Genomic DNA, 15,273 nt, shown 5'->3' on the forward strand with positions numbered 1-15,273 from the left:
TCTTGTGATCCATCTTGCCAGGTCTCTTACATTCTTGTGATCCATCTTGCCAGGTCTCTTACATTCTTGTGATCCATCTTGCCAGGTCTCTTACATTCTTGTGATCCATCTTGCCAGGTCTCTTACATTCTTGTGATCCATCTTGCCAGGTCTCTTACATTCTTGTGATCCATCTTGCCAGGTCTCTTACATTCTTGTGATCCATCTTGCCAGGTCTCTTACATTCTTGTGATCCATCTTGCCAGGTCTCTTACATTCTTGTGATCCATCTTGCCAGGTCTCTTACATTCTTGTGATCCATCTTGCCTGGTCTCTTACATTTTTGTGATCCATCTTGCCAGGTCTCTTACATTCTTGTGATCCATCTTGCCTGGTCTCTTACATTCTTGTGATCCATCTTGCCAGGTCTCTTACATTCTTGTGATCCATCTTGCCTGGTCTCTTACATTCTTGTGATCCATCTTGCCTGGTGCCTTACATTCTTGTGATCCATCTTGCCAGGTCTCTTACATTCTTGTGATCCATCTTGCCTGGTCTCTCACATTCTTGTGATCCATCTTGCCAGGTCTCTTACATTCTTGTGACCCATCTTGCCAGGTCTCTTACATTCTTGTGACCCATCTTGCCTGGTCTCTTACATTCTTGTGATCCATCTTGCCTGGTCTCTTACATTCTTGTGATCCATCTTGCCTGGTCTCTTACATTCTTGTGATCCATCTTGCCAGGTCTCTTACATTCTTGTGATCCATCTTGCCAGGTCTCTTACATTCTTGTGATCCATCTTGCCAGGTCTCTTACATTCTTGTGATCCATCTTGCCAGGTCTCTTACATTCTTGTGATCCATCTTGCCAGGTCTCTTACATTCTTGTGATCCATCTTGCCAGGTCTCTTACATTCTTGTGATCCATCTTGCCAGGTCTCTTACATTCTTGTGATCCATCTTGCCAGGTCTCTTACATTCTTGTGATCCATCTTGCCTGGTCTCTTACATTCTTGACAGATATTTCCTCCTCTTGAACCTTGCCCTAATATCTTCCTCCTAATAAAGATCGCCACTTGAATAGTACTTTTGTCCTCACTTTTACTTTTTCTATCCATTTCTAGTATTTTTGTAAACACCTTAAATGTTTTCCATCAAGTTGATGGTGAACATTTACCTATACCCCAGAAACTCTATATTTATTTTTGTTTACACTGGCAGTAACATTATGTTTTCATTGTCTCATGATCACGTAATATGACAGGTAAATCTTACAATGTTCTACTTACACTACACAACCCGCACAAAAGAGAGAGAAGCTTACGACGACGTAAATGGTACAAGTGGGACCGAAACGTCGTGGTCAGCTTCTCCCTCCTATGTACGGGTTGTGTATTGTTCCAGTCACTATACACATACCTTTGGTTTCCCGTGTGTTTCTTAATAGTTTTTAATTCTGTAATGTTACCTTTCCAAACTATGAGGTCTGAGACCGAACCTTGGGGAAGATAACCCCCCCACAACCATTGTTACATAACATGTTGACTAATGTTTTGAGAGGTTATAGCACGAATGTTTAATTTGTAAACTATCAACTTTGGGCTTTCTACTTTCTCTCTTCACACTAATGTTCAGCTTCCTCTCTGATAGATCGATCTTCCTTGTTGTAGATGGTTGGCCTCCTGCAGCTTTCTCCACCAGCTGTGGTGTTCCGCTGAGCTGTGTTCTCTCCCTACTCTGTTTTATCTTATCAATAAATAATCTTTACGGTACATGGGACCTTGAAGGTACAGGTGTAACACCTGGCTATCTTTATTTTAAAGGCGTTTCACCAACTAGTGACTTCATCAGTTCAGTGCAGAGTTTATTAATTGGACAGAGTTGAGTGTGAGGTAGTCAGTCCCTCAGCGCTGAAAGTGTTCCTTACCTTAGCGCGAGATGCATCAATACTAAGGTAATACCTTCTCACATGACTCTTAACTGTTCTCTCCTGTTTCAACATTCTGAGCTCAGAGACTGATTGCCTTATATCGTCTTCAGTTAATAACCTCTTTACTGAATTGATAAAACCACTAGTTGGCGAAACGTCTTCAAAATAGTCAGGTGTTACACACGTGTGTAATTCAACGAGGTGACTGTGACAGAGGTGACCCTCAGTGAAGGTGACTGTGACAGGTGACCCTCAGTGAAGGTGACTGTGACAGAGGTGACCCTCAGTGAAGGTGACTGTGACAGGTGACCCTCAGTGAAGGTGACTGTGACAGAGGTGACCCTCAGTGAAGGTGACTGTGACAGGTGACCCTCAGTGAAGGTGACTGTGACAGAGGTGACCTTCAGTGAAGGTGACTGTGACAGAGGTAACCCTCAGTGAAGGTGACTGTGACAGGTGACCCTCAGTGAAGGTGACTGACAGGTGACCCCTCAGTGAAGGTGACTGTGACAGGTGACCCTCAGTGAAGGTGACTGTGACAGGTGACCCTCAGTGAAGGTGACTGTGACAGGTGACCCTCAGTGAAGGTGACTGACAGGTGACCCTCAATGAAGGTGACTGTGACAGAGGTAACCCTCAGTGAAGGTGACTGTGACAGGTGACCCTCAGTGAAGGTGACTGTGACAGGTGACCCTCAGTGAAGGTGACTGTGACAGGTGACCCTCAGTGAAGGTGACTGACAGGTGACCCTCAATGAAGGTGACTGTGACAGAGGTAACCCTCAGTGAAGGTGACTGTGACAGGTGACCCTCAGTGAAGGTGACTGACAGGTGACCCTCAGTGAAGGTGACTGTGACAGGTGACCCTCAGTGAAGGTGACTGTGACAAGTGACCCTCAGTGAAGGTGACTGTGACAGGTGACCCTCAGTGAAGGTGACTGTGACAGGTGACCCTCAGTGAAGGTGACTGTGACAGGTGACCCTCAGTGAAGGTGACTGTGACAGGTGACCCTCAGTGAAGGTGACTGACAGGTGACCCTCAGTGAAGGTGACTGTGACAGGTGACCCTCAGTGAAGGTGACTGTGACAGGTGACCCTCAGTGAAGGTGACTGTGACAGGTGACCCTCAGTGAAGGTGACTGTGACAGGTGACCCTCAGTGAAGGTGACTGACAGGTGACCCTCAGTGAAGGTGACTGTGACAGGTGACCCTCAGTGAAGGTGACTGTGACAGGTGACCCTCAGTGAAGGTGACTGTGACAGGTGACCCTCAGTGAAGGTGACTGTGACAGAGGTGACCCTCAGTGAAGGTGACTGTGACAGAGGTGACCTTCAGTGAAGGTGACTGTGACAGAGGTAACCCTCAGTGAAGGTGACTGTGACAGGTGACCCTCAGTGAAGGTGACTGACAGGTGACCCTCAGTGAAGGTGACTGTGACAGGTGACCCTCAGTGAAGGTGACTGTGACAGGTGACCCTCAATGAAGGTGACTGTGACAGAGGTAACCCTCAGTGAAGGTGACTGTGACAGGTGACCCTCAGTGAAGGTGACTGTGACAGGTGACCCTCAGTGAAGGTGACTGTGACAGGTGACCCTCAGTGAAGGTGACTGTGACAGGTGACCCTCAGTGAAGGTGACTGTGACAGGTGACCCTCAGTGAAGGTGACTGTGACAGGTGACCCTCAGTGAAGGTGACTGACAGGTGACCCTCAGTGAAGGTGACTGTGACAGGTGACCCTCAGTGAAGGTGACTGTGACAGGTGACCCTCAGTGAAGGTGACTGTGACAGGTGACCCTCAGTGAAGGTGACTGTGACAAGTGACCCTCAGTGAAGGTGACTGTGACAGGTGACCCTCAGTGAAGGTGACTGTGACAGGTGACCCTCAGTGAAGGTGACTGTGACAGGTGACCCTCAGTGAAGGTGACTGTGACAGGTGACCCTCAGTGAAGGTGACTGTGACAGGTGACCCTCAGTGAAGGTGACTGTGACAAGTGACCCTCAGTGAAGGTGACTGTGACAGGTGACCCTCAGTGAAGGTGACTGTGACAGGTGACCCTCAGTGAAGGTGACTGTGACAAGTGACCCTCAGTGAAGGTGACTGTGACAGGTGACCCTCAGTGAAGGTGACTGTGACAGGTGACCCTCAGTGAAGGTGACTGTGACAGGTGACCCTCAGTGAAGGTGACTGTGACAAGTGACCCTCAGTGAAGGTTAACTTAACAAGCTCCTCACAACCTCCTACACTCGCTCTTCAGTTTATACACTCACTTCAAGGCCTTGTTAGACGCTTTCTGTAGTTTTTTGTTCTTCTTGTAGTTTTATAACTAATTTTTGTTCTTCCTGTAGTTTTATAACTAATTTTTGTTCTTCCTGTAGTTTTATAACTAATTTTTGTTCTTCCTGTAGTTTTATAACTAATTTTTGTTCTTGTAGTTTTATAACTAATTTTTGTTCTTCCTGTAGTTTTATAACTAATTTTTGTTGTTCCTGTAGTTTTATAACTAATTTTTGTTCTTCCTGTAGTTTTATAACTAATTTTTGTTCTTCCTGTAGTTTTATAACTAATTTTTGTTGTTCCTGTAGTTTTATAACTAATTTTTGTTCTTCCTGTAGTTTTATAACTAATTTTTGTTCTTGTAGTTTTATAACTAATTTTTGTTCTTGTAGTTTTATAACTAATTTTTGTTCTTCCTGTAGTTTTATAACTAATTTTTGTTCTTCCTGTAGTTTTATAACTAATTTTTGTTCTTCCTGTAGTTTTATAACTAATTTTTGTTCTTCCTGTAGTTTTATAACTAATTTTTGTTGTTCCTGTAGTTTTATAACTAATTTTTGTTCTTCCTGTAGTTTTATTTCTCTAATTTTGTGGTTGCTACTTTTGTTGTTGTCGTTGTTGTAGTTTTTATTGTATTTTTTTTGTTTACTCGTCTGTTTGTATTATATGGGTCGAGTGTTTGCTCCTAAACTTCGTCACTTGGCATTACTGTCCTTCTGAACCCTGGTATTCCCATTCTTAAAACTGTGTATGGAGTTAATATGCCTATGACTGCGGTGTGTTGTTAGCGACCATCTATATTTCTTAACACCGCTTTTATTTATAGGTATTTCTAATAATCTATTCTATTATCCCTGTCAGTTCCTCAGTATATTGTATGAGGTAATTTTTATTATTGTTCATATCAAATCTAGAGTCGTCAGGTTCGTTTTTTTTTTTTTGTCTCGTAATTAATTCGACATAACTCTAAACTAGATTGGTTACACATCTTTTAAATTCTTTCAGCCTTGTTGCTTGAACATGCTTGATGACGTGTTAGCTCCATGTACTGTGTGCAGGGGTCGAGCCATGCTCCTGGCCCCAGTCATGATGCTATGTATAAGAGAAAAACTTTTGGAGTGTGGAAAGTGGGGATAAGAGTAGGATTTGTGAGAGAAACATTGTCAGGTACAAGTGTCGGCGCTACACACTCCGTATTTTGTAATTAACAAAGTTCAAGACATCAGTGTGCTGCTAACCTGTGTTTCACTGTTATATTCCATCACACTGGATGGTGTTTCACTGTTATATTCTATCACATTGGATGGTGTTTCACTGTTATATTCTATCACACTGGATGGTGTTTCACTGTTATATACCATCACACTGGATGGTGTTTCACTGTTATATTCTATCACACTGGATGGTGTTTCACTGTTATATTCCATCACACTGGATGGTGTTTCACTGTTATATTCCATCACACTGGATTGTGTTTCACTGTTATATTCCATCACACTGGATGGTGTTTCACTGTTATATTCCATCACACTGGATGGTGTTTCACTGTTATATACCATCACACTGGATGGTGTTTCACTGTTATATTCTATCACACTGGATGGTGTTTCACTGTTATATTCCATCACACTGGATGGTGTTTCACTGTTATATTCCGTCACACTGGATGGTGTTTCACTGTTATATTCCGTCACACTGGATGGTGTTTCACTGTTATATTCCATCACACAGGATGGTGTTTCACTGTCATATTCCATCACACTGGATGGTGTTTCACTGTCATATTCCATCACACTGGATGGTGTTTCACTGTTATATTCCATCACACAGGATGGTGTTTCACTGTTATATTCTATCACACTGGATGGTGTTTCACTGTTATATTCTATCACACTGGATGGTGTTTCACTGTTATATTCTATCACACTGGATGGAGTTTCACTGTTATATTCTATCACACAGGATGGTGTTTCACTGTTATATTCTATCACACTGGATGGTGTTTCACTGTTATATTCCGTCACACTGGATGGTGTTTCACTGTTATATTCTATCACACTGGATGGTGTTTCACTGTCATATTCTATCACACTGGATGGTGTTTCACTGTTATATTCCGTCACACTGGATGGTGTTTCACTGTTATATTCTATCACACTGGATGGTGTTTCACTGTCATATTCTATCACACTGGATGGTGTTTCACTGTTATATTCCGTCACACTGGATGGTGTTTCACTGTCATATTTTATCACACTGGATGGTGTTTCACTGTTATATTCTATCACACTGGATGGTGTTTCACTGTTATATTCTATCACACTGGATGGTGTTTCACTGTTATATTCTATCACACTGGATGGTGTTTCACTGTTATCCGTCACACTGGATGGTGTTTCACTGTTATATTCTATCACACTGGATGGTGTTTCACTGTTATATTCCGTCACACTGGATGGTGTTTCACTGTTATATTCTATCACACTGGATGGTGTTTCACTGTTATATTCCATCACACAGGATGGTGTTTCACTGTCATATTCCATCACACAGGATGGTGTTTCACTGTTATATTCCATCACACTGGATGGAGTTTCACTGTTATATTCCATCACACAGGATGGTGTTTCACTGTTATATTCTATCACATTGGATGGTGTTTCACTGTTATATTCCATCACACTGGATGGTGTTTCACTGTTATATTCCATCACACAGGATGGTGTTTCACTGTCATATTCCATCACACTGGATGGTGTTTCACTGTTATATTCCATCACACTGGATGGTGTTTCACTGTTATATTCTATCACACTGGATGGTGTTTCACTGTTATATTCTATCACATTGGATGGTGTTTCACTGTTATATTCTATCACACTGGATGGTGTTTCACTGTTATATTCCATCACACTGGATGGAGTTTCACTGTTATATTCCATCACACTGGATGGAGTTTCACTGTTATATTCCATCACACTGGATGGTGTTTCACTGTTATATTCCATCACACTGGATGGAGTTTCACTGTTATATTCCATCACACAGGATGGTGTTTCACTGTTATATTCTATCACATTGGATGGTGTTTCACTGTTATATTCTATCACACTGGATGGTGTTTCACTGTTATATTCCATCACACTGGATGGTGTTTCACTGTTATATTCTATCACACTGGATGGTGTTGCCTTTACCTTTGACGAGTTTCGAAAGTTTCGCTATCGGAGCCCGGCCATGGGCCAGGCTCGTCTGGTGCTTGCCTGGTCAACCAGGCTGTTGCTGCTGGAGGTCTGTTGCCCCACATATCCATCACAGCCTAGTTGATCTGGCACCTGGTGAAGGTACTTGTCCAATTTTCTCTTGAAGGCTTCTACACTTGTTCCAGCCGTGTTTCTGATATCTTCTGGTAAGATATTGAATAGTCTGGGACCACGGATATTGATACAGTGTTCCCTTATTGTGCCCACCGCACCCCTTCTCCTCAATGGGTTTATTTTGCACTTCCTCCTATATCTCTCCCTCCAGAATGTTGTTACGGCAGTGTGCAGATTTGGGACCAGGTCATCGAGTACTTTCCAGATATATATTATCATGTATCTCTCTATCCTCCGCTCCAGTGAGTACATGTGTTTCCTTGTCATAGTGCATCACACAGGATGGGTCACATACATAGTGTTGAAATGTGTGATCGTGATCCGAGAAACTTCAGTAATATGAGGAGGATATCACAGGTATTCCGTTAAAGGTTCACCAGCCACCACAGCTTCACAGACTTCCAGTAGACTTGGTGTTACTTTTATTGGGGAATTATCTTCCATTGCTTGAGGGCGCAACAAGACATTGTTTGAAGGCGTAGCAAGACATTGAGGGCGTAGCAAGACATTGAGGGCGTAGCAAGACACTGAGGATGTAGGAAGATATTGTCTGAGGAGGGGGAAGGTTAGGGGAAGTGAGGTGCTGACAGTCTGTGTGTAGGGTGCTTGTAGGTGACCACCACTTCCTGACGTAACCAGCTGATCGCCGTCGGCTGATGACCGTCAACACCAGCTGGTATGTAAATGAACCAGCCACACCGACCACACGCACACATACATACATATTTTATCATGTAGATCAACTAGGCCGTGATGACTGTGTAGGCCTGCGAGGTGTTAGCACCAACAGCCTGCTTGACTCGCCACTAAACAAGTCTGATTTCAGGCCGGGCAGCAGGTATTACCTGTAGTCGGTTTCAGGAGCTAGCGCTCCAGCTGGCCGGACCCAGACCAAGCCTCTGTTCCCAGACCATGTATGTTAGAGGGACAGACGGAAAGAATAAAGGGAACAGGTGGGGAGTAAACATGCAGATGTGTGGATAACTGAAGTATAATTTAACACTTATCACTGCTCAGTAATAACCCAAAGTTTATTTGGTGTCTTGTCGTCCTCTCTCCTCAAGTCTAAAAAATCGTAAATTGTCAGCAGTTTCAATTAAAAGTGTGATAATCTACACATTTTAGCTAAAAAAAAAAGTCAGAATTCATTCACTTGCATTCTTATTTGTGGTTCTTCTGCTCGCTTGTCTCTCCTCGTTTCCCCTGCACTTTCTACACTTCCTTTTAACGATCGAGTACTACTTATTTTCCTTCTCTGTTGAAGCGAGTGCTTCTTGAGACCTTTGTGAATCCCACTTGTTATTGTCCTCCATTGTAAGTTGACGTAGGGAATATACGATTACTCTGGTGATTGATGAGGGTGGATAGTGAGAGACAAGTGAAGGAACATAGATGGAACCTTAAAACACACATCTGTGAGAGACAAGTGAAGGAACATAGATGGAACCAAAAAATACATGAGTCACATCTCACAGGGATATTTTAAAAGATTCTGAGGGTGATACATGGAATGATCTGGATGATAAGTAAAGATGAGGCATGATAACTACATACATAAAGAGGGGACATAACTAATAGGTAAAGAGGAGACATGACAATAGGTAAAGTGGAAATATGATAACTAATAGGCAAGATAAAGACATAATAACTGTATGATGATACTTGATATCACAAACATAGTAGAGATGTGTAGTTACAAATAGGTAATCTTTTCCCCATACATGAACTTATTCCCTAGCGGAAATAAATCACAGTGTTTGACCTTAATGAGTTATCCTACATAGGTTAAATTCTACATAATTTACTATTGTAAAACCACTGTCAAAGTTTCAAATTATGTATGTATGAGGCCTACTTAAAAGTTAGTTAAAGCAGTATAAGCTAGAGGATGTAGTGGCATTAATGAGTGGTGGCAACTGAGGGCCACGACACTTGTGTAATCAGCCGCAGCAGCAGCATCAACAGTTGTGGTAGTAGTAGTGATGAGCAAACCTTGGGAAGCACTGGAAGTGTTGAAGATTTCCTAGTGTTGCCTCTTGGTCTTGAGTGTGTTGTGTCGCTGGTGGATACTGGGGTGGTGCAGTGTGTGTGGGTGAAGCTCTGGTGCCCGCCAAAGGGCGCTCATAAGTGCTGATAAGACAGGAATTAACACCGACGTCATTGGTGGTGCTGGCTGCGGATGTGATAGTGCTGCCAGTGTAGCAGTGTTCTCGGTGCCACGGGGCTCTTAGTGTCATATTGCTCTCAGTGTCAGAGTGCTGTCGGTGCCACAGGTCTCTCCGTGTCACAGTGTCACAGAGCTTTCGGCATCTCAGTGCCAGAGGTTCCTGGGTGCCACTGAGTTTTCGCTGTTGTAGATAAGGGCGTGTCCAACTGGTGTTGGAGGGGAAGTGAGCTGTGCAGTGGAGTCTTCTGCTTGTACCACTAAGAGTGTTCCAGGTGGACAGTGTACACACTCAGACACAGGACCATCACTACAGTGTTCCAGGTGGACAGTGTACACACCCAGACACAGGACCATCACTACAGTGTTCCAGGTGGACAGTGTACACACCCAATCACAGGACCATCACTACAGTGTTCCAGGTGGACAGTGTACACACCCAGACACAGGACCATCACTACAGTGTTCCAGGTGGACAGTGTACACGCCCAAACACAGGACCATCACTACAGTGTTCCAGGTGGACAGTGTACACACCCAAACACAGGACCATCACTACAGTGCACATAACCTAGGCACAGTTTCTAGGTTTACTCAAGTATAAGAGTACTATCCACACCTAAGAAGGACAGCGTCGCTTGTAACTGTCGCTACGATGTCTGATGTTGAAGAAGGTAAATATTGGTCTGGCTCTTATTACTTACTCCTACTTAACTCACCACCACCTACTTCAATACAAAAGGCGTCTGCAAGGGACGGATTTTATATATGTATGTATGTATATATGTATGTATATATGTATATATATATGTATATATGTATGTATATATGTATGTATATATGTATGTATATATATATATGTATATATATATGTATATATGTATGTATATATGTATGTATATATGTATGTATATATGTATGTATGTATGTATGTATGTATGTATGTATATATATATCATGTGGGAGTTCGATACGTGGATTAGGGTAGAAATACTCACGTAGGCTGTTATTACTTATAATTGCTGTTATGTGGAGGGAGCCCGCAGCCGTTACCTGTCTCCTTGGTTACACTCGTAATACTGACTAGCCGGCTGGCCAGTACCCCGTAGTGGGTCTTTTGAAATAGTGTCAGCTCAGCACAATATGAAAGACCGTGACTCAAGACGGTTGGTCGTTGAGTCAACGGACAGGTTACTGGTAACTGGTTACTACTACTGAGACTGGTAACTGGTTACTACTACTGAGAGCTCGGCGACGCTAACGTATGTCGTCCCGACATACAACTAATACAAACTAGAGATGGCAGGTATACGGCTTGGGCTGATTCTATACAATGTCAAAGTACACAACATTAAACATTATAGATACATAAGTAGAACATTGGAATGAAAGCTTACGTAACTGAAACTGTAATGCAATACAAGGTATACTATAGTACAACTTAAAACTCAACAAATGAACAACGAACTCAACATTGAGATTACAAGTGATAAAAACAAAAATTTTGATCGATCGATCTGTATTCGTGTGATCTACGGATTCTGAGGAAGGAATATATACAAAGAAAGAGTGTTTAACAGAAAGGCAGATTCGGTGCACGCAAATCTAGACTGTTAACTCTCAGAATGCGGAGAGAACATGAACACAAAAAAAAAAATTCTTGAATACTGATAAGTTGATACTGTAATTATTCATCTATACAGGTTATTTACATTTAACCCCAACTCTGCTAGGGTAAGATTGGCATATGCAGAATGGGTGTCATCTCTGGGAGGATCAAACTCTGTAGCATTGGCTAACTCATGCTGTATTTGAGGCAAATCTGAATTGGAAGTTACAAATGATACTTGAGGATTTCTCAATACCTGTCGTGTACGTAGGGAATAACGACATTCAGGTTGATCGTCTGACTGAGTATCAGAGGAAGAGAGTACAGGATCAGGAGGATTGTCAGAGTCTGTCACATTAGTCTGGGTTGGAACATCATTATCATCACATACTAACTTCATATGATCCAAATGCGATTCTTTATACTGACCAGTACTAATCTCTCTAACCTTATACTTATTACCAGTGATATGTTCAACTACGCGATAAGGACCAACAAACTTTTGATCAAGCTTTGGCATTGCAGACGTTTTGTTAAAATTAGTCAGCATAACTCTCGAACCTACTTTGATTTTGGATGGCTTTACTCGAGTATTTGCGACTCTTGTGAATTCAGCTGTTGATTTATGAAGTGTTTCACGGATTCTTCTAAAAACACTTTGAGCTAAGCTGGTACGAGTTGCTATGAAATCATCAGGGTTGTAATTTGGTTTCGGATTAGAATACAACAACTCATAAGGCAAACGTTTATCTACACCATACAGTGCATAATGTGGAGTGTCACCTATAGAAACATTGTAAGCAGAATTTATAGCACACTGCACATCAGGTATAACTTCATCCCAAGTTTCACTGTTGGGATTGATAGTGGCTCTCAAGACATCAAGTACTTTCTTATTGGTTCGTTCCGCTAACCCATTGCTGGCAGGATGATGAGGAACAATGGTGGATTTAGAGATCTTGTACAAGGTACACAAATTTTCAAGAATTTCATTACAGAATTCACCTCCATTATCTGTTACTAGGGACTTAGGGGTGGTATGCCTGCAGATAATGCGTTCTTTAAACGCTTTAGCTACTGTCTCGGCAGTCTTATCTGCAATAGGAACTAACTCACAATATCTGGTGAAATGGTCTACCATAACACACAGATGCTTGTTACCTTGGAGGGAACATCGGAAATTAGTTAACAAATCCAGCGCAACTCTTTCCCAAGGTTCGCCAGCAGTTGGATACACTTGGACTGGATTAGGACCATTAGCATTGCCTTTATGTTGCATGCAGACACTACATTTCCTAACATACTCAGAAATATCAGTTGCCATACGAGGCCAAAAGTATTTCAATCTGGCTTGTTTTACTGAACGATCCATACCAGGGTGTGCAACACCTGGTACATCGTGAACTAGCTGTAAGGCTACATTCACTAGTGACTGTGGAATTACTAACTGGTATACTCTTCTGCTAGGAGTACCCAACTCTGCTGTTCGATACAGTAATTCTTGGTTCATGACAAAGTCACTGATGGGAGCTGGTGGCTTCACAGTCAGAATAAGATCTTCCTGGAGCAGGAATCGAATCACACCAGACCACATGGGATCTGTTCGTTGAGCATTCTTTACATCTTCAGCACTAAATGGAGGGTCTGCAGTTACTATACTAACATGTCGCGATAAGGCATCTGCGACTACATTTGACTTGCCAGGTAAATGCTCAAAGGTGGGATTGAACTCTTGGATAGTCAAGGTCCATCTAGCTAACCTTCCAGTAGGTTGTTTGTTCTGGAATAAGGGTATCAGTGGAGCATGATCTGTCAAGACATGAACAGAGTACTGATAAATAATGTCTCGGAAGTGCTTTAAAGACCATACTATTGCTAAAGCTTCTTGCTCAGTTACTGTATAATTACGTTCAGCCTTCGTAAGGACTCGGCTAGCAAATGCAACTGCGTTGTACTTGCCATCGGTCTTCTGAGCTAGTACGGCACCTATGCCAATTGAACTAGCATCAGTTGTCAGATAGAAAGGCTTAGAAAAATCTGGAAATTTCAAAATTGGAGCAGATGTTAGCTTTTCTTTTAGAGTTTGGAATGCTCTTTCTTGACGGAAGGTCCAAACAAAAGGAGCATCTTTCTTAAGCAACTCAGTTAGAGGAGCAGCTATGGAAGAAAAATTGGCAATGAAAGATCTATAAAAACCTGCTAAGCCCACAAAGGATCTTACGGCATCAGCAGTTTTGGGAGTTGGAAAATTTAGTACTGCAGTTACTTTACTTTGGTCAGTCGTAACCCCTCTAGGAGTGACTACGTGACCAAGAAACTTAATTTCTGATCTGAAAAATTGACATTTTGACAGTTTGATCTTTAAATTGGCTTCTTCAAGCTTACCAAGTACTACATCAAGTCTTTTCAAGTGTGTATCCACGTCTTTAGACATGACGATTACGTCATCTAAGTACACCATAAGTGCATTACCTATGAGACCTCTAAAGATATTAGTCATGAGCCTTGAGAACGTGATAGGGGAAGATCGTAATCCAAATGCCATACGGAGGAAGTGATAATGACCTGTAGGAGTGGAGAATGCAGTTAGCTCTTGGCTGTCCTCGTGAAGAGGGACTTGCCAAAACCCTTGTAACAAATCCAGGGTTGAAAAGACTTTGTTATCTCCGATATTACGTAAAAGATCACCCAGTACAGGGAGTGGAAAGCGATCTGGAATGGTTTTTGCGTTTAACTTCCTAAAGTCAATTACTGGACGCCAAGTACCATCCTTCTTAGGTACTAGTATCAAGGGTCGTGCCGAATAGGCAGAACTTGCGATCTTGGCTTAAACAGCAACGCTCATCTTGCCATATAGGACAAGTGAAAATTTGTGTATGCAATAATTTCGCCAAAATCATTCTGAACCTAACGAAAAAAATATATTTCACCGTGTTTGTTTAGTATTAAATTATTGTAAACAAATCTAAAGTATATTTAGTTGGGTTAGTCTAAAATAAATTGTTCTTGTTATAATAAGGTTAGGTAAGTTTTCTAAGATTCTTTTGGTGCAAAATTATAATTTTTTACATCAACATTAATGAAAAAAAATATATCTTTAAACGTAAAAGAGAAAATTTCAGAAAGGACTTAATTTTAAATGAGTTCTTGCTAATTGACCAGTTTTACATATTCGGCACGACATATATATATATATATATAAATATATATATATATATATATATATATATATATATATATATATATATATATATATATATATATATATATATATATATATATATATATATATATATATATATATATATATATATATGTGTGTGTGTGTGTGTGTGTGTGTGTCTGTGTATGAACACTGCCAGTTCTCATTAAAAACCCACATGGCGACAAACTCTGAAAATTAATTGATGTGTATATTTCGACCTCCTCCTGGGGTCCTCTTCAGGAGACACACAAGTAATTAACGTAGTCCATAATTATAAGGAGTGAAATTGAAAGTTGTGTGAATCTAGCAGGTACTTGGTCCTCGCGTTCCACTTGCACGTTAGTTTTCTGCAAATTTAAAAGAGAATTTGATGATTAGGGATCGTGCAAAATGTTTTTCGAGGTTTCCTGGAAATTCTAGCGAAATATCAGATTTTTTTAATGTATGAAATTGTATATGCTGTACTTTTCTCAAGACTAATGGACTGAACAGTCCAGGCTGAGGGACTGATTACCTCAAACTACTACTCATTTCCCACGGTTCTTCTTTGTATTGGACTGAAGAAGCCACTGGCTGGCGAAACGTTCCTTCCATAAAGATTCCCGAATGTTGCACAAGTGTCTCATTGTTAAACTTGTGGGTTTTCTAAAGCATTTACGTAATATTAATAATTATGCTGAAGCCAGCTATCCCTGCTCCTCTTCGACACAGGTAGTTTCGTTAGCTTGGATAA

The 15,273-nt window shown here is 41.5% G+C and overlaps 1 protein-coding gene across 8 annotated transcripts in view; it reads left to right on the plus strand.

The window, feature by feature from the left end:
- The window catches only part of Pkn (serine/threonine-protein kinase N), a 792,491-nt gene that overhangs the window by 270,604 nt on the left and 506,614 nt on the right, over positions 1-15,273 (plus strand). The window contains exon 1 of one of the 8 annotated variants that reach the window (XM_053790737.2): positions 9,571-10,400. The exons of the other annotated variants lie outside the window; for them this stretch is intronic. Within the exon in view, the coding sequence (XP_053646712.1) occupies positions 10,382-10,400 (19 nt within the window). The 5' untranslated portion in view covers positions 9,571-10,381. Of the gene's footprint in view, positions 1-9,570; positions 10,401-15,273 lie in introns of those variants that run through there. 8 annotated transcript variants of the gene reach the window in all.

This window comes from Cherax quadricarinatus, chromosome 88 (genome assembly GCF_038502225.1).
Source record: "Cherax quadricarinatus isolate ZL_2023a chromosome 88, ASM3850222v1, whole genome shotgun sequence".
NCBI lineage: Eukaryota > Metazoa > Arthropoda > Malacostraca > Decapoda > Parastacidae > Cherax > Cherax quadricarinatus.